Here is a 26384-nt window from a genome sequence, read left to right as displayed (position 1 = left end):
AACAGCCCTCATATCAAATAGTCGTCCCCAGGCAGCAAAGCGCAAGAGCACACATGCTTTTGGGACGAGCGAACATCACAGAGCACGAAGTTTGACCAAACCGGACTCCTGTAACGGATAAAGACTTGTCACCTCTCAAGAACTCAGGTTTGTGAACACTATTAGCCTACAGTTTTGAAAAACATTATACGTGACATTGTTTTTAATAGGCTATCTGTCATAGGTTTTGAGGCGCATGTAAAAGTAGTTATGTCAATCTGCGTTTTCGAAGTGACTTTGGAAATACTGTAGTAATGTGGAAAATCTATGTAAGGCATAGGGGTTTTTAAAGACATTGCATGTCAATAAGCAGGGGCGGCATTTCAGCTAAACCTATGGTCTGGTTTTGTGTCATATTGAAGCTCATTTATTGCATTTTTTCATAATTTAAAAACTAAAATGCAATTTGGAGAACAGCAAAAACAAGCTAAATTGACTCCAGCCATTATCACCTTGTTGCTGTAGCTTCGTTCACCTCAGTCAAATAGGGGATTTACCATTCTACTAACATGTCATACAAGAATTAGCTGCTACGCACTAGCACAGCACCATGATTAAAACTCGAGTTTAGTTTTATGTCATTGTTAAACCAAACAGCAGTTACCTAGCCAAAGCCATCTACAGATGTAGGATCTTAATTTTGTTTTGGAGAATATTCCTGCGAAGCAGGAAATGCAAACTTGTAATGTAATTGAGTTTTAGAAAGGCTTGTAAAGTTTGTAATATCAGACTTGATTTGCCCTAACGAAATTGTTTAATTATAATCCACATAATTCACATTTCCTGTTTCTGCATGATTATTGTCCTGCTGTAGCAAACTAATCCTACATCTGTATTACAGCCAACTTTACCTCTGCACTGTTTTGAGAAAAGAAGTGTGCTGTTCCATGCGGCTGCATCCATAGAACGAGCCTAACCTCCTGCTCCCAGGAGTCCGCATGATCCTAAAGTCAGTATTTTATACCTCTAAACTGCATTTGCCTTTAAACGGGATTTGAATCATTTTAGTAGCCTATTTTAAATTGTTGGTGTTGAGCTAGGTTATGGCGACTGCCATACCTTGCCATACCCAATTGAGGCCACTGTCAATGAGTGTCCCTGTATTGTAAAATAATACAAAACATTTTACAGATAAAAAAAAATATTTGATCAGTATATTTTAAATGGCTTTTAAAGAGGGGTTTAAACTTTTACAGTAGTGTAGACTTCACAGCCATATAGTCAGCTGTTTAGCTCTACCAAACTAATGCACACATAAAATATGTTCTGCTGAGTTGCCTCAATGCCTTTCTCAATATTATATAGTTGACTACAGAATATATCAATTCAACAAATGCCAAGACATAACCCAGCTAGTACATTTGGTTCCTTGGAAGTTGTGGGAATGTATGTTTTTGGTTTCACATTGGTTGTGGGAACAAAGCCATATGTTTCCTGAATGGTAAAAACTTCTGAGAACAGATTTGAAAATGTGGCCTTTTCTGGGAACATGTATTTTTAGAACGTTTTACTCTGTTTTACTCTGTGAGGTCTTATTAACGCTCTGAAAAGGGAATGTACTTATTGTTTCAATGAGACTTTTAATAATACTGCTATCTTATTTTTGGTTAACTTTTTTTTAAACTCCAAGCACAGAAAAGACCCATGGAATTTCCTTTTATTGTGACATGGCATCAGTGAGATTCAAACCTATTATCTTCTGTCCTCTGTGCCACCAGGATGAAGCTAGTGTGACACACATATGTATAGTCATATTTTTGTTTTTACTTAGTTATTTTATGGAGCCATCCCTTGTTTAATTTTCTCGGTCTCCCAGGTATTTGCGTTGAAGGTAATGTATATGGTTACCACCGCTAGGGGGAGCTGTGATGTCAATGGGGAGCGTTAGTGGGATCGTGAGGTCTTGGATGTTTCTTTTATCTTGGAGAATGCCTGATAGTGAACACTGCTAACTTTTTTCCGTCTCATCATTCTGCCCTGTTAATTCAGGTATGTAATGTGCAGAAGTACAATATGACTCACAAAATATTAAGATGGCATGCTTAACTACATAGTCCGTGAGTTTGATGTTTGAAGGTAATTGAAAGGAGTTTTAACCAAGTGAATTCTTTTTTTTGTATTTTCCCCATTATAAGTAATGGAGGTACGCTAGGTTGGTAATGGTTTACATGTAAGCAAAGGGAACAAGATGGCATCCAAACTGTACTTTTGCAAATAATCTTGCTATTTGATTTATTTTCTATGAACAAAGTCATAGTTTACTTCAGGTAATATATGTACATATGCATTGTGCCGATAGAATGTGTTGAAAGTGTTTATATTGATAAGAAAATAGCATTTAACAGTTTGCTAACTGAATTTAGATTTGCTAAGCACTAGCTAGCTCTAGGCTATTGGGTTTCAGCTATTGTTAGCTCACGTGTTGATGATTTAGAATGTAATGTTTCTAGCATTGTTTAGCACAGGCCTCCAGTCATTTGTAGCTTTATGGGATTTGACACTGCTAGTACTGTGCTCTCTATATAATGTAATGTAGCCTTTTATGGTACAATTGGATTGTTTTACATGAAATGGCTAAATACTATACTGATTTATTAGCATCAGGTTATCTGCACGATTCATTTGACTATTAGTGAAAGGTAAAATGTGATTGTGGAGATGTATGGAGGTAACTTTTTGAATTTGAGACATTTATTTTGAAACCCAATATGGAATGTGAAAAGACTTAATACTACAATGCAGTTGTGATGTGTACTTGACAAATCGAAAAGAAAGATAAAAAAACAACATTTAAAAAATCTTAGAGAATGCCTGCTACTGAAAACTACTAACCTCATCTTTCCACCCTGTTGATTCAAGTCTATCTGCTGACCGCGTCTGTCCGAGGCGTGTAATAGATTTTGAGGCTCGTCCGGGATTGTCGCCACCTGCTGGAGGTATCTGATCCAGAGATTTATGAACCAGGGACAGCATGACGCTTGACCAGAGCGAGAGGGCTACAAGTGGGCGACTTAGCAGCGGCAGGTGACCAGCATGAAAGGGGATCCTGACTGAGAGGAGTGCAGCACTATGTACCTTAAGTGTTTGGAAGCGTGCATCATGTCCAATAACAAAAAGGGTCTGGGCCATTAAGAAAAGGTTGCTTACACTGGCATCTGATTTAAGTTTTCCAGTTGAAAGTCTTGATATGGTACCAGAGCTAGACTCAGCTAACTTAAACAAGTCTAATGAGGAAGGTTGTTTTGACAGTGTGTGAATTCATGTGTTGCAAGACCCTGCTTGAGCTACAGGATAGGGGTATGGCTCAATTACTGTTTATAAAGGATCCTATTGACGAGGTTATCCAAGGATGTGAAGGTAGTCCAGTGACCAGATTTATCCGCTAATGTAGCTACTGCTGATACTGAAATACAAGAGTATCAGTGGATTTTGACCAGTTATAAGAAGCTAGGCAGAAAACTCCTTCAGTGTAAAGTAACACTTGCCACACCCACACCAGACAAACCACCTACTGTAAAGGAACTTAGCAGCTTGTCTAAAATCCTGAGCACAGACCATGTAGCACACCTCACAGCTGATGGCATGGTCGCCATCAGAGACCTACCATATCTGCAGCGCAAGATGTGGGGGGGTCAAATAGGTGACAACACTTCTGACATTAATTACAACAGCATATGTAAACAAATAAGAGGGGTTAAAATAAAAACACAGTGAAGCTGAAATCATCACAGGCATCTTTCCGCATCATCAAACCAGAACTTTAAATGCATGCTAATAAATAAGAATGAGGATTGTTACTGAGCTGAAACATTTGTTTCGGTCTCACTTAGGAGAAAAGAGCAGCACGTCGAGGTAAGGATGGACCGCCTGGGCAACGGTGATCCAGATCTGTCAATACAGGTGCCGTTCCTGGTTAGTCTCATGACACTAGAGCAGCCGTTCCCAAACTAGGTGAGGCCGCCTTATATGAAAATGGGGTCGTGACAGAATTAAGACCCCTCCTCTCTGATTATTCTATCAGATAAAGCACTACTGAGGCATGTAATCAAAATAACAAGCAATGAAAGTGAGAGACAGGGTAGGTTGGGCCAAACCTCCCATCACAAGACAACACACCCACAGTGCCCAGCTTGAAGTGGATGAAGTCAAAGTTCTCCAGTGGAATGGACTAAAGCACCCTTGGGAGACTGATTGACACTTTAGCCAGTCTGCCTGTCTTAGCCTGCCTCAACTTTGACTTGCCTTCACGCGCCACACTGATGCCTCTGAGAAGGGGCTTGCTGCTAAAAGAAACTGATGCATGAATGGGGAAAACTACGCATTGACAATGGTCTCCTGTACCGGAGAACCAGTCAAAGACATGAGCTAGTCTTACCAGTCCTGTACAAGCAAATGGTCTTGAAACAACATGTTAATGATGACATGGTTCATGTTGGAAGAGAGATATTGGCGCTGTATCAGGCAAAAGAAGCCAGCCACACATGTAGGAGCACCAACTGGCAATATCAACCACAAGTTCACCACTAGAGCTAGTCTCTATCGACTACATGCATCTGGAGGCCAGCAAAGGTGGCTTTGATTACATCCTGGTAGTCATCAACCATTTCACAAGATTCGCACAAGCGTATCCGACCAAGAACAAATCCGGAAGAACAGTAGCTGAAAAGATATTCAATGACTTGATCCCAAGGTTCGGACACCACTCCCAAGTTGCACCACGATCAAGGTTGAGAGTTTGAAAACAAGTTCTTCAAAACACTGCAGCAAATGACTGGAGTGGGTCACTCAAGGACATCTCCCTTTCACCCTCAGGGCAAACCGGCTGAAATATTCAATAGGACCCTACTTCAGATGCTGAGAACGCAAACCGGCGACAGTCCTTGTACGAAACCTAAGTGAGAGAGGTGGTCCTGGAAAGTTAAGGTCATACTGGGAAAAGACAATATACGTAGTGAAAGAGCAATTGAGTTACAATCCAGTGTACAAACTCTGTCCAAAGATGGGTGGGAACAAGACCTGTATCTTCCACCGCAATCTCCTGCACCTAGTCAATGACTTACCTGCAGACTTACCACCACAGCCTGCACAGACGAACCCACCTAAAGAGAAAAGGAAGAGCTGCCCCAAAACAATGATACAAGACTCAGATGACGAAAGCACAGGAGCACATACCTGGCTGATAATACTTGTAAGAAAAGAGCAAAGAACAGACAATGTGAGACTTATCTGTGATACTCCGAGGAACCCAGCACGTGTAGGACCCACACAAGACGCTGTACCTACCAGAGTTATTGCACCTGAAAGAGAAATCCAAAGACCAGAAGAGTCAGAAGGAGTAGAACAAGAAGAAGAATACTTACCCGCTGAACCAGCACGGCCAGAGACCGAGATGGATATGGACGAAGAATACCTGTACGAAGAACACCTGTACAAGAGGAAATACTCATAGTAAACCCCCCACTAGTTGACACAGGTTGGACAGGCTAGGAGGTCCACACGTGAGAGAAGGCCTGCACAGATGCTTCTTAGCACACGCTAGGTCAGCCATCCTTCCAGCCACACACTGCAATCAACACTGTAGAGGTTTATGGGGTGCCACCTATGACAGTCTGGGGAATTCCAACATACGACATTCCACAGCCTTACCAAACACTACCCTACCCCACACTAGTGCCTTACCGTATTAATAGGAAAGAATCTAAAGTGAAGCACTTATACATACCAATGATATGTAAATAAGGGTTAAATGTCAGGAGACATTGTCTGTTTGTCAGGGAGTGTGTTACGCACATTTTTTTACCCCCTTTTTTCTCCCCAATTTCCTGGTATCCAATTATTAGTAGTTACTGTCTTGTCTCATCGCTACAACTCCCGCACAGACTCGGGAGAGGCGAAGGTCGAGAGCCATGCGTCCTCCGAAACACAACCCAACCAAGGCGCACTGCTTCTTAACACAGCGCGCATCCAACCCGGAAGCCAGCCGCACCAATGTGTCGGAGGAAACACCGTACACCTAGCGACCTGGTCAGCGCGCACTGCGCCCGGCCCGCCACAGGAGTCGCTAGTGCGCGATGAGACAAGGATATCCCTGCCGGCCAAACCCTCCCTAACCTGGACGACGCTAGGCCAATTGACGCACACATTTTTGACGTTTTATTTATTTATTTATTTTATGGCGCCATCCCTTGTTTAATTTTCTAGGTCTCCCAGGTATTTGCGTTGAAGGTAATGTATATGGTTACCACCACTAGGGGGAGCTGTGATGTCAATGGGGAGCGTTAGTGGGATCGTGACGTCTTGGACGTTTCTTCAGTCTTGGAAAATGCCTGATACTGAACACAAACTTTTCTCTGTCTTATCATTCAGGAATGTAATGTGTGAAAGTACAATATGAGTCCTGAAATATTGAGATATCATGGTTAACTACATAGTCCATGATTTTGGAGATGTTTGAAGGGAGTTTTGAGTTAACTGGTTTGTATTTTCCCTGTTAAGCAATGGTTGCTAATGGTTTACATGCAAGCAAAGGCAATAAGATGGTGTCTGAAATTTGAAATTTAGCTCGTATTTGTTTTATTTTCTATGAACAAAGGCTCTGTTTACTCCAGGTAATATTTGTACATATGTAATGTGGCGATAGAATGTTTTTGTATTAGCATTCAAAATAGCATTTAACAGTTCTCTAACTTTATTCTAACCAAATGTAGCTTTGCTAAGCACTAGTTAGCTCTACGCTATTGGGTTTCAGCTATTGTGAGCTCGAATATTGATAGTTTAGAATGTAATGTTTCTAGCATTGTTTAGCACAGGCCTCCAGTGATTTGTAGCGTTATGGGAATTGACACTGCTAGTACAGTGAGCTCTATATAATGTGATGTAGCCTTTTCTGGTACAACTTTATGGTTTGACATTCCAAATAGCTTTTGTTGGTGTATGCTGAATGCTATACTGATTGAATAGCCTCATGTTATATTCACTATTCATTTGACTATTAGTGAAAGGTAAAATGTGAATTTGTATATGTATGGAGATGGCTTTTTGAATTTGAGACCTTTGATACCCAATGTGGAATGTGAAAATACTTTAATACTACAATGCAGTTGTAATGTATACTTGATGATGGATTTAGAAAACAAACAAAAAAAATGAACAAAAGAGAACTGATACTGAACACTAACTTTTCTCAGTCTCATCATTCCACCCTGTTAATTCAGGTCTATTAACTGCTGACCACGTCTCAGTCCGAGGCACGTAACACTTAGCATGCCATGTTTGTTTACGCATACAAAGCTGTTCATTTTAGTCTATTCAAACAGACCCCATTTCAAAGGAAACAAGCACTCATTAAGATCAGGTAACGTTGTTTCTTAATGTTTTTGGAAGAATTTGTGAACATGACTTTAAAGCTGCAATATGTAACTTTTTGGGTGACATAACTAAATTCACAGAAATGTGAGTTATAGCTCTGTCATTCTCATTGAAAGCAAGTCTCTAAGAAGCGGTAGATCTGTTCTATGTGTGCTATTTCTATGCGTTCCGTTCTTCAGTTTTGTTTTTGCCTCTTTTACTTTAGGTTTTGTACACCAGCTTCAAATGGCTGAAAATACAATGTTTTTGGTTATGGGAAAGATATTTCACAGCAGTTTAGATGGTACAATGATTCTCTACACTGTACTTGCTTGTTTTGTCATATAAACGGAAATTAGGCGAACTATTAGAATTAGAGTGATTTCTGCATAATGCATCTTTAAATTGAACCATGAGGAAACCTGTAGGAAACGTTATGTTGAAGTACTGAAATTCCCTCAAATGTTGTTTCTTAACATTCTCTGAACTATTTGAGAACATTCCCAATGTCAAACAAGTTGGAGAACGTTCCTAGAACATCATCAAAATTGAAATGATATGTAACCATGTTTGAACTTTTAGGAAACTTTCTGTTAAAGTAATGAAATACCAAGAACATATATATTTTGGGGGGAAGTTCCTTAAATGTGCTGTGAATGTTCCAAAGTCAAGCAACTATCCTGCACCATTCCCAGAAAGCTGTGGGAATGTTGTATGCAAAATAACTATAGAACGACCACATTCTCACCAATCTCTAAGAAACATATGGTTCTCAGAACAATATGTGCTAGCTGGGAATTAGCTAATTATAGTACCTTTGCCAAAGTGCAGCAATAAAACGTTTCTGTGAATGCTCTGACTGAAGCAGAATATTGGGAATACTGTTTTGGCACAATATTATTCAGCAAAAACAATGTTACTGTCAGTTATGATTTATGATACTAATGTGCAATTGTTTATACATTGCTTTTAAGATTATTTAGTTTTTTTCATTATGTGAAAAGGCATTTGTATGCTTTCTTGGACCATAACAAAACGATATATCATTGTTTTGTGTCAAGGTGATCAAACATGATTTAATATCACTCATGTCACGAGCCTGATGAGATAATAGTAGTTAGAGGGATCTATTTTGGATTTTAAACACAGGGTATAATCCCATCAGAATCTACAGTGAACACACTTCATCTGAATTACAATGTCCAGCCATGCTACTCTCAGAGAGGCCATATTTCTGTTATACATCATCTAACAAGAATATAATGAAACTTAACTGATCGGGAACAGTGAGTGCACTAACAGAAAATAAAGTTTTCAAATAAATCAAGGTGAACAGTGTTGGCAACCATGGAATAACCTGCAGCTTCCCATATGAGGTGGACCAAAATACCAAAGTGCCATGAAATTGTATGACAGTGTGTGGGTGTGTTAGTGTAACACACTGTAGGAACTACTTTAGAGTTACTATGTATGATGTGCATACGGTCTATTTTGGTTTGAAAGGAGACTGGTATCTAAGCAATGTCATCGAATAAGCAAGGAAAAACATTTTAATATTTACTGAAGGAAGAATACTGGAAGTGTAACAGGTGTCAGTGTGATGCTAACAGCTTAGCTTCCTCCACTATCCGACTGCCCCATACTGGGCTCGAACCAGTGATCCTTTGCTTTGCAACACATGTGACTGCCTTCCTTGACAACGTGTAAACCGATTTGAGACATACAAATGGTGTGAGTGCACTCAATTGTCTCAGTTCAATTCCAACCGCGATGTCCCAGTCAAATGTCCCTCTATAGAGGACGATGATCATTGTAAAAGCAGTAGATGACGAAGTCGTTTGTAGAAGATTCGCACTGGCAGTTCGCTCTGGTGCCTTAACGGGGGTACAAAACCGGTCAAGATTATCTGTTCACAAACATCAAAGGAAAATGTGTCCCAATTCCCTTCTGGTTCAGCACACTCTGATTATCTTTAGTAGTAAATGAATTGTAGACAGCATCCAACGTAATCGTACGCCGTTTCGTGGTGGTTGCCATCTGCTTTACAGAGACGATAATAATGCCTGTGCAGTAGCGCTCTGGAGCAATGCGAGTTAATATCTTTGGCTGTGAGTAATGGAAAATAAATTGCCTTTAAGACAATTACTTGAATAATTCTATGGATATTTTTTGGCACATGGGTGATAATGAAATTGTCTTTTTAGGAATTTTCTAATTGGACTCTACGGAGGCGTCTATGGGAATTGTCTTTTTGGGCTGGCTCGACGACAGATAAACTGCAATACCGAATACCGAAAGTGTGCTTCTTGACTGGAACCCTGGGGCCTTGCTCCCAACCCATACAATTAGTGTAAAGAAGTCAAAAAAGCAAGGGCTACATTAGCAGGACATTTAAAAAAAAAAGTTTTCATCATACTTAAATACTTTTAAATTTTTTTGTCTTATCAGGTGAATGATAATGGCAAGGAGACGTAATCAACATTTTAAAATGAATAGATTTGGTCAATAGTTTTTCATTATTTTGTAAACTCTAAAATAGTCTAGAAATGTAATTCTTAACACATTTTCGCTAAGAGTACTTGTTTAGCCGGTTAAATTAAAAATACACTCAAAATATGACCTGGCCTCCACAATAACCCGACCTCAACCCAATTGAGATGGTTTGGGATGAGTTGGACCGCAGCGTGAAGGAAAAGCATTCCAGGTGAAGCTGGTTGAGAGAATGCCAAGAGTGTGCAAAGCTATCATCAAGGCAAAGGGTGGCTACTTTAAAGAATCTAAAATGTATATTTTGATTTGTTGAACTTCTTTTGGGGTTACTACATGATTCCTTATGTTATTTCATAGTTTTGATGTCTTCACTATTCTACAATGTAAAAAATAGTTAAAAAAATAAAGAAGAACCTTGAATGAGTAGGGGTGTCCAAACTTTTGACTGGTTGTGTGTGTGTGTGTGTGTGTGTGTGTGTGTGTGTATTTCCGTGGACCTCCTGCAGTCTGCGGACCACCGGTGTGAATACTCCTGGACTACATGTTTCAATTGATCCTCATTATATCCTGCTCTTTGCCTGGTTCATAACGGATGTTAATAGGAAACACTAGGAGCAGCTGCTTATCTTTTATATTGTCCTCCATTAATATGTGTGTTATTGGATCAAATCAAACTTTATTTGTCACATGCGCCGAATACAACAAGTGTAGACCTTACCGTGAAATGCTTACTTACAAGCCCATAACCAACAGTGCAGTTCAAGAAGAGTTAAGAAAATATTTACCAAATAGACTAAAGTAAAAAATAATAATAAATAGTAACACAAAACAATAACGAGGCTATATACAGGGGTACCGGTACCGAGTCAGTGTGCGGGGGTACAGGTTAGTTGAAGTAATTTGTTCCTTGTAGGTATGGATGAAGTGACTGCATAGATAATAAACAGCGAGTAGCAGCAGTGTACAGGAGGGGGGGGGGGTCAATGTAAATAATCCAGTGGCGATTTTATTAATTGTTCAGCAGTCTTATGGCTTGGGGGTAGAAGCTGTTGAGGAGCCTTTTTGGTCCTAGACTTGGTGCTCCGGTACCGCTTGCCGTACGGTAGCAGGGAACAGTCTATAACTTGGGTGACTGGAGTCTGACAATTTTATGGGCTTTCCTCTGACACCGCCTATTATATAGGTCCTGGATGGCAGGAAGCTTGGCCCCAGTGATGTACTGGGCCGTATGCACTTCCCTCTGTAGCGCCTTACGGCCAGATGCCAAGCAGTTGTCATACCAGGCGGTGATGCAACCGGGCAGGATGCTCTCGATGGTGCAGCCGTAGAACCTTTTGAGGATCTGAGGACCCATGCCAAATCTTTTCAGTCTCTTGAGGGGGGAAAAGGTTTTGTTGTGCCCTCTTCACGACTGTCTTGGTATGTTTGGACCATGATAGTTCGTGGGTGATGTGGACACCAAGGAACTTCAAACTTTAGACCCGCTCCACTACAGCCCAGTCGATGTTACAGCAGGGCCAGCGGCCAGCGGCCACACACACACACACACACACACACACACACACACACACACACACACACACACACACACACACACACACACACACACACACACACACAGGGAAGAGCAATGTCCCCGCTGTGCATACAGAACGGCCATCTATTGCCTCCTCGACACCTGGAGTCAGAGCAATTTGAGCTTAGGAAATCTGTGGTGTTTGTGAGAGACCTAAGGGCCTTCTCTGAATCTCTCTTCAAATATTCATCGTCCCTATATTCTGGAGTCATTTGATAATTGACACTGGGCCGGGTTTTATGATCTTCATCTGAGAGTGTGGAGCACTATTAAAGATAGCCCTTTAGCCTCCCACACCGAGCCAGACCTCCAGTATTAAACCTGTCTTTGTGTGGTGGCCAACTGCCTACTTGGACTAGAATCTGCTGACTGTTAAGGGTTCTTCTGTTAAGCTCTCCCTTTCTTTAAATTTGTTTGGTCTGCTTTTCTTTGATAGATATTATTCTGAGGCTTGAGGATTTCCCCTAGCCCGGAGATCAGTTTTACTGACTCTGACTTTACCAACGTCTTGCACCCATGTCTTTGTGGGGACCTCTCTTTATTGCTTAATCCATTCTTCAGGGCTCAATTTATACCTTCTATTGTGAATGGGATCTGGACAGTCAGCATGTCCTGTATATGCAGAGCCCAGCTATCAGCTTGACTGGAGAATCTGTGTTTTTAGTTCTCAACTGCCCTTTCATTTAATTTAAGACAGACTTAACATTGCGGCCAGAGATAAGAAAAGAGGGCGTGGACTATCCGGTCGCAATCTGTCAGTATGTCTTCACAGACTGAAATGTATTGTATTATATCCTTTCTTAAAGTTTCTCCAACCTTTCTGACCTTTGGACATTTTTAGTAAAGTTTTGACTTTGCTGACTCTTTGCCTTGGTGCTTTTCGGACCGTTTAATATAATGCGTTGATGTTCCGTGATCTGGCACGGGCCCCGATGGTCCGCTGTGGGGACAGTCAGAATACTCAGAACGGAGGAAAGTGCTGTCCTCTGACTTTGGGACTGCTGACATCTCCATATTCCTGCCACCCGCTCCCTCCCAGATCCCTCTGATTGATGTTCGTCTGCCTGGCTGACTATCGTGCGCGTTTCTCCATGAATACAGACATGAATCACAGGGATTAGCATTCCGCTCTTCCTATCTCTCCCTGCCTCCATCCACCTCTTTCTCAGTGGTGTCTCAGTTCCTTACACGCGTCTGGCAGTTCCGCTGACGGTGGGGGGTCTGGGGTGAGTGGCTTGGGGCCCCGCCAGAGCGAGCCCTGTCGGACGCAGCCTCACTCACTGCCACTTCGGATGGCCCTCGTCTCGCTGAATATTTCATGGTGTGATTTGGGCTGTAAATTAAAGATGTGTTTTCAGGTGGGTTTGACCAGACTGAGTGATATTCTCTGTGACTGGTAGGGGGAGTGGCCGTTCTAAGGCTGCCCTTCACCTTGACAGTCTCATAGCGACGCAGGGTTGCAGTGGTGGTCTTTTCTTGGTGTTGTCGTTCTTTGAGACAGTCCAGGGAAATGTAGATAAAAATAAACTGAGAATGAAGTGAGAGAAAGGACCCCCCTAAAGTGTGTGTGTGTACTGTAGGCTATGTGCTTGTGCCAATGAGAGATTTCTAAATGGGTAATGCCTACATCCCACCCTCTTGAGAGGAGGCTGTTTTCTCTGCCAGCATTGAGGAACACTGAAGACTGTGATATTACTCATCAGCAGCATGGGCTCTTTATAGAAGGCCACAGCCTCCCTGCGGTGTGACACACACACTGCCGGCTCAGACAATCAGGAAAATTACACAAACATCCTGGAGTGGAAGCAGCTGTTCTAATCTAGAGGAGGATCCTCTCCCCGGCTAGGTTGAAGTGTGCTGCTTTCCTCTCTTACCAGATGACCCTGTGTCTAGCACAACACCAGCCCAGCAGGGGATATGTTCACGTTCTAATACATTTGTCTCATAACTGATTCAAACACTAATAGGAATTTGAATTGACTGATCACGTCAGTGCTTCAAATATTCTGCATGATGCGTCTGTGGGATAAGAGTGGGCTTTGTAAAAGGAAACGCTGAGCCATTGTGCTCCTGTCTAGAACAGATTTGTCCTCCCTCTGCCTGTCATGCATCATGGTGATAAATGTGTTTCAGGGAAGCCATGGACAATTTGTAATCTCCAAAGGACACAGTTTCATCAGGCCTGAATGGCCTATACTTCAAACTTACGAGTGGCGAATGGGAGAAAAGTACATTTTTATATATGTAAGCTGACATGCCTGGAGAATGTATGAATATACAATTCATCTCGCTTTAGTTTTTAGTTGATACAATGTTTTTTTAGTTTATGCCCCGGCACCACCACCTCCTTAACATACACACTGCAAAAAAAGAGTTTGGTACTCTTCTCATTAAAGTGGCAGGCTGACTAGAAGGTGATGGCAGAGCTTAACAGGCACTTCAAGATGGAACAGCTGTATGTTTAACTGCTTAACTTGATCTCAATTACAGTAGTGTTTTGAATGGCGGCCTGCATCATTAAGTACAGCCTCCGTGAGAGACCAGGGCCTGGCCTGAAAGGAATGCTAAGTGTAAATGGAAATGCCACTTTGCCAATTTTTGTCTTATGTTGTCTCCTAAAGTCCCCTTGAACAGAGGTGGGTGAGGGTGTAGTGTTTATATATAGACTGGTGGTTACTGGCGCTGAGAGGCTTGGATGCGTTTGGAATTTGGTTGGTTTGTTGGGAGCCCAAGGTGACCTGGTGCTATACCGCTTTTTTGACACGGAGTTAGAGTCCCCTTCATGCTGTGATGAATGGAAAAGGACAAACACTAGTATATCTAGACATGGCTCAAATCAAAGAAGCACATCAATAATTGCCATGATGGATGGCATCAATAGGATCTCCCATGGACCATACAGTCTTGCCTCTTCTGTAAAGCATTAGCATATGTTTTTCATGCAAACACCCTGAGGTTTGTTGACTGACTCCTCTGCCCTTTTCTCAATTCCACTTTAATCTTTATAAACACCGAATTTGAAAGTGTTTATTTAATTCCCTGTAGTCCTGTGAGACTGGAGGACGTTAGGATCTTTACAGGAGGGGGCTGCATCTCTCTTGTTTTTTATCTCTCTGTCACTCACTCTTTCTCACTCACTCTCTCTCTGTAACCCTGTCTCTTTTATCTTTCCCTTTGTTTCTCTTCTCTTTATTTTTTGATCTTTCTCTTTACTTTGCTCTCTCGCTTTCTGTACCCCCCTCCCCCTCTCGTCAACTTTAAGTACTATTACAGAAAGGACTCAGACTAGCCATAAATAATAACAAATCAAGCCTTTTATTGTTTCCCTCTTCCTGCTGAGCCAAGTGAAGAATGTATTTAGGGGTTGCAGTTAGACGGGTTTGATAATACAGTAATGGTGTTGGACTTAATGAAAAGATATTGCCCTGTCACGTTACTGAAGGTTGTGTGTGTGCCTGTGTGCCTGTGTGCACACTTAGAGAGCATGGAAAGGGCAGAGCGGGGCCCGGTAAGGTAAATGAATGTCATTTATCTATTTCTTCATTTACTCTGATGAGCTCTGTCACCATTGGTGTGACCAATGGCTGTGTGCAGGCGCACCTGGGGGGGTGCGTGTGTGTGTGTGGGTGTTCTATGAAGAGTGATGAGGCCTGTGTCCCCTCTGCACCTCTCAGAGGACTCGTTCCAGCAGCAGGGCTGAGAGGAAGTGTCCTCATGGAGTAATGGAGCGGGCGGGTGAGCCTGATGGAGGTTGATGGTTGGAGGGAGGACTAACGAGGAAGAAAATAAGCGGAGCAATCTCTCTGCTTCCTTCCGACTTCCTTCCCACTGACTGACTGACACTGCACTCACTGAGTGACTGTACACACTCAGCCCACTGGACACAGACGTCAGTTCAACTTCTATTTTTGATTTACATTTGGTTGAGTTGTCAACTAATGGGAATTCAACGTTTAATAAAAAAAAAACACCATGCCATTGGATTTAGGTTAAAAGTTGGTTGAAAGGAGCCTCCCGAGTGGCGCAGCGGTCTAAAGCACTGTGCTTTAGGTGTCACTACAGCCCCAGGTTCGATCCCAGGCTGTGCCACAGCCGGCCGTGACTGGGGGGGCCACAAGAGGCAGCGCACAATTGGCCCGTCGCCCGGGTTAGAGGAGGGTTTGGTCGGCCGGGATTTCCATGTCCCATCGCGCTCTAGCGACTTCTTGTGGTGGGCCGGGCGCCTGCAAGCTGACTTCGGTCGCCAGCTGGACGGTGTTTCCTGACACATTGGTACGGCTGGCTTCCGGGTTAAGCAAGCAGTGTGACTTGGCAGGGTCGTGTTTCGGAGGACGCATGGCTCTCGACCTTCGCCTCTCCCGAGTCCATACAGGAGTTGCAGCAATGGAACAAGACTGTAACTACCAGTTGGGGAGAAAAAGGGGTAAAAAGTACACAATGATACATTTTTCAAATCCAATCAGTTTTCCACTGATCCAAACATGTATGCATGGCACTCAAGGATACAGAAAGCACCTCCTCCAAACAGCTAGGCTGCCCACGACAGCTGAAACAGAGCAGTACCTAGCCAATTGTTTTGGCCTAGTTTTTTTTCAGGCCCAGAATCTGGAGGCCACGCACTGCAAGTCTGTGTATGTGGCCGAGACTGCCAAATATTAGAGCCACCAGCTTGCACCTACACCCGAGACTGTCCAAGCCCCACGAGGAGCTGGTATTTAAGCAGCTTCTAGGCAAAGGCCTGCACCATGTAGCCGTCCAATGAGCAGCCCACTTCCAGAAGGAGCTCCTCCCCATGGCCTTCCCCCACAACAACAATATCTGGCGTATTTGGCCCACAGGAAAACACATTATCATCAACATCAACCAGCTTCCCCTTACATGAGTGTTTATGCATGTGTGCTGTTGGTGAGACTACTTGTTTCACCTCGCTGGCTATCAGGTCGACAAGGCGGTCATGTCTAGCAATGTACAAATCCTTTTATGAACAGCAGCCATTCACAACATGGGCAATGGACTCCATTACATTTGACTCATGTAGATTACAAAATGGGGCATGGTTTGCAGGGTGCCAGAGTGCTAGATTATATTTTGTTGGTAAAACTTGCAGCCTCGCCTTAACAGTAAAGGTGAGAATGTCCTGGCCAACGGCAGCATTCTGGTACATGGAATGAGACAGCGTGGTCAGCACAGTCTAGAGCAGCAGTTTCCCCTGCAGCCTCAGGCCAGTCCAGTGTTGCAGTTGCTGCATCCATCTGAAACCAAGGAGTGTTGTCCTGGATGAGATGTTCCATCATGGGTGACAGAAGCCTCCACACATACACTTTGACTGACAGCCACAGAACAATTATTTCCCTGCCTCAGTGACAGAGAGGGTGGTTAGAGCTTTGTGATATCCTCTTTCTAACACACGATCAAGGTCAGTTCTATCGAGTTTGGGATTTTACAAAGCTACTAGATATCAAAAACCTACATTTGGAGAGTGCTAGGTCTCTTTGTACACTTGCCAAATTTAAAATGTAACCTTGCAAACTTTCAATTCCAAGTAAAATCAATAGTTTGTTTTCATACTGTAGTCTAAAAAGAAAGAGGGTTCGGGAATGACCTTTTAAAGAACAGTGCAACTCCAGTTAAAGTTTCCTATGATTGGATGATTGAATCCATAGCCACTGTTTGTGTGGAGGTGAGTCTGCTCACTGGAACATGTGACAGGTGATTAGTTAAATGTTTATCTCAGGGTGATTTCGAGCCTATTGAACAGCAGCCAGTTTCATAAGTACTCTGTCTCTGTCACACACACAGACCCACAGGCACGAAGCAAGGAGCCACAGGCACTGCAGGGAGATGTACTTCCTGTCCCGTTGTCATTCCCCAAGGGGGGACATTCTCAGCCAGCAGTCTGTTATGCCTTTTTTACTTACTTTAATACTTTCCCTTTCTACTTCTCTACTTCCTTTTTCTATTCTGGATTTGTGTCAGAGGAAATAATTGAGATGCCTCAATTGTGTGTGTTTGGCTTATGTGCAGGTGTGATGAACCCCCATGCCGAGGGACATGTGTGGCTCTGAAGTAGCAGATGGACAGTCTCACAGCTAGTCAGGCTGATCTACATGCCTGTACTGTGTTGTGTTGTAATAGTTGTGTGTGTCATGTGGTGCACTGCCATCTGTCTCTGTGCCATGCTGGGCAGGCACTGGTCAGTGGAGAGGGAACCACTACTGCTGGGCAGCACTGTAACCTTCCACTATCTCCCACAATCAGAGGGAGACGTCACCTTGCAAGGTTTCCAGCTCACACACGCACACATACACGGGTCCCGCCGTTTCCGAGACCCGATACTTTTTGTTATTTTAATTATCACAAAAAAAAATTGGTGTCCACATTTACATTTTCCACAACCAACAACACGAGGAACCAACAGCAAAATCAGACAACCCCATAGTGGAATAGTTGACTTATTCAATTGTTTAGCCTGTCGCAGTCTATGCGACAAAATTATATTCCTCTCGAGGCACATTCAAATTGCGAGTGCTGCACAGGGGGAGAGAAATGCGAGCCCAGTCATTGTAGCCTAACATTCTTAATGCAGTCGCGGGAAAACACACCAGTGCATTCTAGCAACCAAACCGTTATGAAACTTTTATTCAAACAAATAAGTCTCACGTAGCAAATTAGTGATTCATTTTTGTTTGTTGACCAAATTCCACACTCATTGACCTCCATACAAATGCCTCACTTTGGTCTTATTTTTCGTGCACAGATTTTGGGCAGAGTAAGCCCTCTTGCTTAGCCTCTTCCTCTCTGATTATATTCACAGTACATGATTGAGTGAGTGCCAGTGGAACGTTTTTTGTGGACATTCAAGTCATCAATGTTACTATAATGAGTAACAAGATAACTCTAAACTTTAAGCTAAGTGATCTAGCTAATGATGAGCCCAATAGGGTAAATGCAGATGGGAAACCCTCAGCCTATTTATTTATAGCCACTATGCTGAATCAGCCTGATAATATTGATCAATATGTTATATTGGGCTCATTTCTGGAGGGAAAAAGTATATTTTAGATGTATGTGCACGTCCATGAACTGTTGACCCCCCACCTCCCAAATGAACCGCTACGCACACAATCAAATCAAATTTTGCCCCTTCTCAATTTATATTAAAGTACCCTCACTCCTGTTCTCAATTTTAGTGCTTTAATGAAAGACCATCATGCTCAGCGTGTAACATGCATGTAGCCAGTCCTTACAGCTGGGGAGGCAGCCACCCAGAGTCAGCAGGGAGCTGTGTGTCAGGAGTGGAGACCACTGGGGAGCTGGTGATTGAATAACACATTGAATAGCACACCATCTCCGGCTCAGAGGTCGAGAGGAGAGGGAGGAAGTGAGAGAGCGAGTCTACAATGTAGACTAGTATTAGCAGAGGTGAGAATGTACAATGCCACATACTTTTTTCGAGATACAGTAGTGTGTCAGCGTTATGTGTGAAGCACCTTGTCAAGGACGACTTGCTAGGGGAGAGGTAAAAGATGCCAAAAACTGTACTCCAACCTGGCTCTGTCCAACCTCTCTGTCCTCTGTGTGCCAAATGACCTCTTCCCACTGAATGTGGCAGGGGTTTGTGGGAATGGTCTGGTAATGGCCTGGTGTACTTTACCTCTGATTTGAAACCCGATTCGGCTGTCCTGGAGATGTGATTTATATAATTCATGAGAAACCATTTGATTCCACATGACTTGTTATTTTTTCATTGAACAAAAACTGCTGAAACAGTGTGCTGATGTACGAATGTGACATTTTGTGATATCAACGTTTACAAGAGTGTATTCATTACGGTTAATGCTCTTCTAATACCACTGTAATCCTCCCCTAAATGAGTGTAATCAAGCAGTGTAACACTCGCTACAGCAGCTGGGAAATGTCAGAATGTAATTGTTACTTATTGACCCTAGTCTAACAATGGGAGTATTTAGTGGAGTTTGCAGGGTTTTAAAGTTCTCTGTCGTGGATATGGTCTAATGAAGTTCTTGGTCAAGCATTAACCATATCATTTTTAGCCCCATAACAATCATAAATAATGGATACAACATTATGTTAATGTTAGTCAGTGGTAATAATGGGAATGATGACTGTTGTGTTTTCATGTGCTTTCAGGTTGTGTGAGGGGAGGAAGTTGTGAAGTCACTCGGAGGAGAAGCAGTTACTGTTCGGTTACAGAACCGGAGTAAGGCTTAGCTTGGTACACCAGAAGGAACCAAGCCTTCTTTCAGAGGTCCTCTTCTTCCACACAGTCCTACCCTACCAGTGACTGTGCAAATCCATTCACAGACAGACACAGAACTTAACAAAATCTCTTGTTCCCTATATTTGAAAGGAGTTTTCAATCCTAAAAGTACACACTCTATCGGAAGACTGCTTGGTGAAAGTGTTACCTTGTTAGACACCCACAGGGCTATAGACAGAGGCTCCACTTGTCAAACCCACTCACTGTCTCTACCCTGGAGAAAAAGGCTTATTTAACATCTAAAGCTAGCACGACGTGCTGCGTGTTGCTTTCACATTCAGCGCCATTGATCCACTGACCGCCCTGTAATTTCATTAGCATTCTAGCCTCTCTTATTTTTTTAAAACACACACACACACACACACACACACACACACACACACACACACACACACACACACACACACACACACACACACACACACACACACACACACACACACACACACACAGAGACACAGGCAACCCTCCAAATGACACACTGTTTTCACAAATATTATTGGCCCTGTTGATCACGAGGCACATGCTGCTGTCAGCTCATTCAATCACCATCCACTACAGACAACACCTGGGTATGAGGGTCCCATCTGCACACTATTAGCCCCCATTGAGAGAACTGGAGAGTACTACTACACTTCCCTGTTGTACTGCTATGTTTATTCACTCTGGCAGGTGCTAGTGTCATGTCCTATTTGTCCAGGCGGCTGTCTGTGTGAGTGGATACGACAGGGTTATGATGAACACGTGCTGTTGTCGTCTTCTACTGCCTACGGTTGGTTCACTGTGAGGGGAAGAGATCCTAGGTCTGATCATACTGTTTGTCTATCACCCTGTCAGAAGGGATCAAGACCAAATCTCTCTTGAAGTAGACACTTCATCTCAAAGAGACTAACATCTCAAAGGATAAACAAAGGCTGACTAGAACACATCAGTCTGTCCAACCGTCTGTCTGGTTGTACCCCCAACTGTGGCCCACCTCTTTCCCGCTCCCCCCACCATCCAGTCTGTGTGTAAGTTCTGCCGACGGGCTGCTTGGAGGATGAGCGATGTCCCCACCCTGGACTATGAGCTGCTGCTGTCCCCTGGGCCCTCCCTCCCTGGGCCCCCCAGCAGCCCTGCTCTGGTGGGGGGCGACGCGGAGCAGAGGACGGCCTTTGCCTTCGTGGGGCTCCTCATGCTCTTCCTTGTCTTCCTGCTGGTGCGCTGCTTCCGCATCCTGCTGGACCCCTACAGCCGCATGCCATCCTCCTCCTGGACCGAACACAAGGAGGGCGTAGAGAGGGGGCAGTTTGACTACGCCCTGGTCTAGACCTGGGTCGTGTTCATTAGGCACCAAACGGAAGAAAGGGGACTGAAACAGGGAGGGACTACCCGAACTTGTCCAATAAGAAAATGTTGTTTTCGTTTTCCGTTGCACAACGTTTCGCTACGGTGTGCCCTAATGAAAACGACCCCGGTAGTGTCTAAAGGGGGCAGTTTGATTGGCCCTGCTGTAGAAACAAAGACCACAGTTGTCAAGACAGGATTCCTCAACACCCAGACCAAGACCTTTGACTACATGCTGCTGCAGAGACCCGAGGAAAGAGGGGCCGTTTGGACTATATGCTGCCGTCAAGGCCCACACTAAAACCAGACCACCAGATTGCTTGAGACCCAGACTGTTACTAAGACTAGACCATTTGAGACCCAGACTTGCAACTCAGAGCCAGAGGTAGAAAGGGGTTGTACTGCACTGCTGCATTCCCCTCAAAATACTTCCTCCTCCTCTTCTAGTCCCTGTAGATTGGCTAAAATGCAGGGGAGTGCTGACAAAGCCATTACAAACACAATGGAAATTGCAAACAAGATCTCTCCAGATGAAACGTATAGGCTATATCATAGTAGCTTTCAATATTTACATCACACCTGTTTCTGTACCTCCCAGTTTATGATTTGTTACAGTATATTTGACAGTCATTACCTTTTTTTAATATTGATTGGCCTCTGACAAATGATCAATTTGTATTTTTCCCTCAGATTTCCAACTGGGTTGAGATATTACAACTGTGTTTAGATGCATCCGCCCTTTTAAGAAACCAGACTGGTGATTTGTCTTCAAAGGAACATTATTAGTGTGTTTTGTGTTGGTATAACTGAAACAAAGCCATATCTATAATATGAAACGTGATATGCTTCCATATACGAAGCATGGGCAGCAATTTTTCAACTCGCCTCTACTTGGCGATACTTTCTTTGGTCTCGATTTGGAAGAAACACGTCTCTTATAAATGTCTGTGTTCAGGTGGTACTCCGAAAAACAGGAAATTCAGAAAAATATTACATCCACTTTTTGCACCGCATGAGGTTTCTCGCCATCTTAGCTACTGCACATCTCGCATTTCCCAACATCTTTGCCGGAACTAGTCAATGCGCTTCACACAGTGCGACCAAAACAAAGATCTACACACATGCAAGAGGCATTTCTCACTCAGGGCCATAGCAAAAAAAAAAAATGATTTTTATTTTTATTTATTTTTAACTCATTTGGGGTCTCAACTTACTGTTGAGAGTTAGACTAGTAGAATACACAAGGTGCAATTTCTGAAATTGGTTGTGCATTAGCAGTTTTACTCGTTATATGTCACTCAATTAGCCCATGTCAGTTAAAATTTTTTAGATTGCTAAATTAGTCTTGCTAGTTATCTTATCATGGCCGAATTACCGTGCCCAGGGACCCTGACCTCCAGGGGGAGCCATTTGATTTTGTTAGTCACTCTCACCCAGATATCATATTAACATGGCGAAATGTGTGGAATTGCAGGGAATTATCTTTAAAACTGCAAACATTTCTCCCCACCCCATGGCAAAATGTGTAGAATTGCAGGAAATTAGCTGTACAACTGTAAGAACAACAATCTTATTTGTTCTCCTAACAGATCCCTCTACATAATCAATTATAGTTTTAAAACCCAGAGCTGAGTTAATGTGTAGCGGCTAATTGTATACTGTATGTGAATGAAGCTACAGCAATCAATGTGATAATGTCTGGGGTCATTTTGGCTTGTTTTTGCTGTTCTCCAAATAGCATTTTAGTTTAAAAATTCTATAAAAATGCAGTAAATGAGCTTCAACGTTGTTAAGTCCAGAGCAGGCAGCTTTGCTTGCGTTTAAGATTTGTAAGTAGATATTTTTCATAACTGCTTTGTTTTTGCTACGCAGGGTTTAATTTTGTGAAATAAAATGTGGTTTTCTTCAATTTGTGTTTCCAGTGTGGGAGTGTATTACTCTTCCTGTAAAATCAATAAAGCATTTTACCACATTACTCCACTTTTAATCATTTTAACGAAGCACTAATGGGACATTTACAGGGCAGGAAAATGAAACTCCAAGACAATCCTTTAAAAATATAACCCACAATACTTTTATTGCCATTTATGTCACTGACAAAAGTTTACAAAATAATGAGAATCATACAAATTTGATAGATTGCAAATGTGTACCCAATAGATGATAAATCTTGGGTGGATGGATTTTGTCCCAGCATAAAATAAGAGTTTTGAAAATTGGAAAAGACTAGTTTGTGAGGGATGTTCAGTTTTGCCCTAGATAGAGTAATGGTTTAATGATTCTTATTGAAACCGTCAGCTGGTTTCTGAGAGATCTATAGGTGTTGAGTCTACATTCTCTACCCCCCCCCCCCCCCCCCCCTAAACACCTCTGAAGAACTAACGTTTGAGTTCTTTACTCCCTCAAATTCAAATCAGCATTGACCGACCGGGCATTGATAACAGTGAAGTTCAAGGTTGCCGCTGAGATACAGTATGCACACGCACATTCTTTCCTTAACATAGTGGCAAATAAAATAACAAACCAGATACAAAATGATACAAAGTATACAAAGTTCCCATGTTAAATGTTTTATGCATAAATATAGCCCAGGCTGTGGGAACAGTGCAGTAACCTTGCATGTTCAGAGAGCAAAATCATAGTTGGGCACCAGAGATAGGTTACTAGACAGAGACGCTCACTGCTAGTGTGAGATAGATGGCCCCGTTTGCATTGATCCTATAGGCTTGTTACAGTGTCAACTTCACAATACTGAGACATACTGTAGAGTGAGAATGTTACTGTAGCTGTGTGTTTTGGTCACTGACACTCAATTTAGCCTGGTCCAAGATCTGTTTAGTGCCGTCTTGCCAACACCTATGGTCCGTTGCACAAACTTATCGAGGACTAGGCTGCTGGAACTCCGCACCCACTAACCGACGGCATTATGAGCTCAGAGACTACAGTATGAGCTGAGTAGGACAATGATAGGTAAACAGCGGTACTTAATTAAGGCCATGTTCTAATCTACTGCATGATCACAAAATGGATGCCACTTTAGGATTCGATTTGATCTTTTTCTTTTTTTTCTGAGCAGAACAAAGTCACCAGCACTTTAAGGACTTCAACCTTGGGTTTACAATAAGTATTTGGTTTGGGCAGCCTTGACGCTTTTTAAAAACAACAACAAAAACATCTACATTTCACTTAAAAATATACAATTACATTTTCAAGAAGCAAGTTCGATAATATTGGTTCTCAGCATTAAGACATTACAAAAGACAGACAAACACAAAACAAAAAAAACCTAGTAAAAATGTCACTTTTTTTTCCGCAATCAAGATTCAAGACCGCAATCTTTTTTTTGTACAGCGTAAGAGGGAAGTATTTAGCACCTTTTTCTCATTGAGAGAAAAAAACAAAGTATGCCCTGATGGATGCTTGTTTTCAGTAAGGTTCAGAGTTCACCTGTGTGTGTGTGTTGTATATGTGTGTGCATTTATGTGTTCTATACAAATCTCAAACGTTAACTGTCTGTTTGCAGTAGCGTTGTCATGTACCATTGAGGTTGTTACAGTATCTTTCATCCCCAGCTATGTTTCATGTTTCTCTATGGGCAGCAGATGGTTCAGCCGTCCAAGAGTTCTCACTGCCAGTCAGAATGTCAACTCTCAGAAAAGCTGAATCCCTCAGGACCTGTTTGCTGCGTTTCGAAGCAAATCTCCCTGATTAAATTCAATGAGCAGTTTCAGTGCATGATAATAAAACTGCAGTACAATGTCCTGGCAGCCTATTGGAGAAAGGACCTAAGGCTCGAGGTAGACATTGCCCCTAACCACAGAGCTAGGATCAGATTATCCTACCCCAATCCTAACCATTTAGGAGATAAAACAAGATCTGAACCTGGAACACTGATTAGGGGCGAACTTCTACCTCTGTCTCTGGACATGGTTCATGCTGAGGGACAGTGTGGCCCTCTCCTGGCCAGAGGAGGCATTACAACAGCGCTAATGTATGGTGAGTGGAGGAGATGAGTGAGAAGAATTGAGGTAACAGAACACGGGCCAGTAGCACACGGCATCACACCAGAGAGTCCCTGCTTACCACTGCTTTACATAAAAGCATGATTATAAACAGTATAAAGCTGGTGTTTTACTCCTAGAATTGATACTATGCATGATGACCAACTCTCCATTACATTAGTGTTAAACCTGACATGTTGCGTAAATGTTGCAGTCCTTCTTGTGAACATTTTTTTAACACTACAATACATTAACTGACACGTTAGAATACTGAGTAGGGTGAAGCATGACCTCTAACCCCAGTGTTGTGATTTCACAGAGATTACAGACAGGCGAGGGACTGCTTGGACCACCATTCACCAACACACACCCCTATTTGTCTCCTAGCAAATCAGTGGTTCTTACATTTCCACTTCACCATAAGAAGATTGTCCTACACGAACTCAACTCAACAGTAAAATACTTCTTCCTTCTACTTTATAACACTTTCTTTACCATTTCAAAAATGTTCAGCTTTTTTTGTGCATCTCCTTCCATTGCCACTTATCCAAGTGCTTCATGGATTCTCGTCAGCCATTTTGTGTGTAAAATCTAAAATGGCAGGGGTTTGTGGTCCAAACACTGCATACCTTTCTGTAATCTCCTCCACTCCTTCTCCAAGTGGAATAGGAGGGGTGGGTCGGGGGGGTAAAAAAAGAAAAGAAAAGAACCTTGACAATTAAAAAGTGGTGGTTGGGCTGGTTGACTCAGTCTTTCAAAGCCCCCTACCCCGATTGGTTGGGGATGGTCCTGGGGTTAAGGTCAAGGGTCAGAGGGGTCATTATAAAGTCAGTCCAGGGGCTGAAAGGGAAGAAAGTAGGGAGCCTAGGGAGGGTTGGAGTGCTTGCAGCTCAGTGCAGGTGGATGTGCAGCTTGATGCGTAGGGCGTCTCCTATCTCTCCCAGCAGGTAGTCGCTGTCATGTTCCTCCTCCAGCTGTCGGAGGCGCCGCGGCCCGAACAGGGGCAGGCTGGCGATCTCCAGGCGGTAGGAGCCAGGGGGAGGCGACTTCCTGCCCAACCTCAGCACGCTCTTCCCGTCGCGGCGCTCCAGCAGGCGAAAGTGCTCGCCCTGGTTGCCGTGGGTGATGACGTAGCGCACATGGTGCTCCAGGGGCTCCAGGGCCGGCAGCAGCTCCAGCAGGGGCTCCTTGTTGTGCAGCGAGGCCAGGCTCAGGTTCATGGGGATGGACTCCTGGGTGTCCACGCTGGCCATGCTCACCTCCTGGAGAGATGAGGGAGGAGAGGGTCAGCACATAGCGACATAACAACCACATACAACACACA

General features: G+C 43.0%; 1 protein-coding gene and 1 pseudogene across 2 annotated transcripts in view; one reads left to right on the top strand and one right to left on the bottom strand.

Moving 5' to 3' along the window:
* Nucleotides 1-23034, top strand: LOC139540931 (cortexin-1-like; annotated as a pseudogene).
* A 75-nt stretch (nt 23035-23109) lies between these two features.
* The window catches only part of LOC139540930 (fibrillin-2-like), an 88254-nt gene continuing 84979 nt past the window's right edge, over nt 23110-26384 (bottom strand). For both annotated transcript variants that reach the window (XM_071345003.1, XM_071345004.1), the window contains exon 64: nt 23110-26322. In XM_071345003.1, the coding sequence (XP_071201104.1) occupies nt 25951-26322 (372 nt within the window). In that variant the 3' untranslated portion in view covers nt 23110-25950. The remainder of the gene's footprint in view (nt 26323-26384) is intronic.

This window comes from Salvelinus alpinus, chromosome 16 (genome assembly GCF_045679555.1).
Source record: "Salvelinus alpinus chromosome 16, SLU_Salpinus.1, whole genome shotgun sequence".
Lineage (NCBI taxonomy): Eukaryota > Metazoa > Chordata > Actinopteri > Salmoniformes > Salmonidae > Salvelinus > Salvelinus alpinus.
The sequence above is the reverse complement of the archived record's forward strand: the minus strand, read 5'-3'. Positions and strand labels throughout refer to the sequence as shown.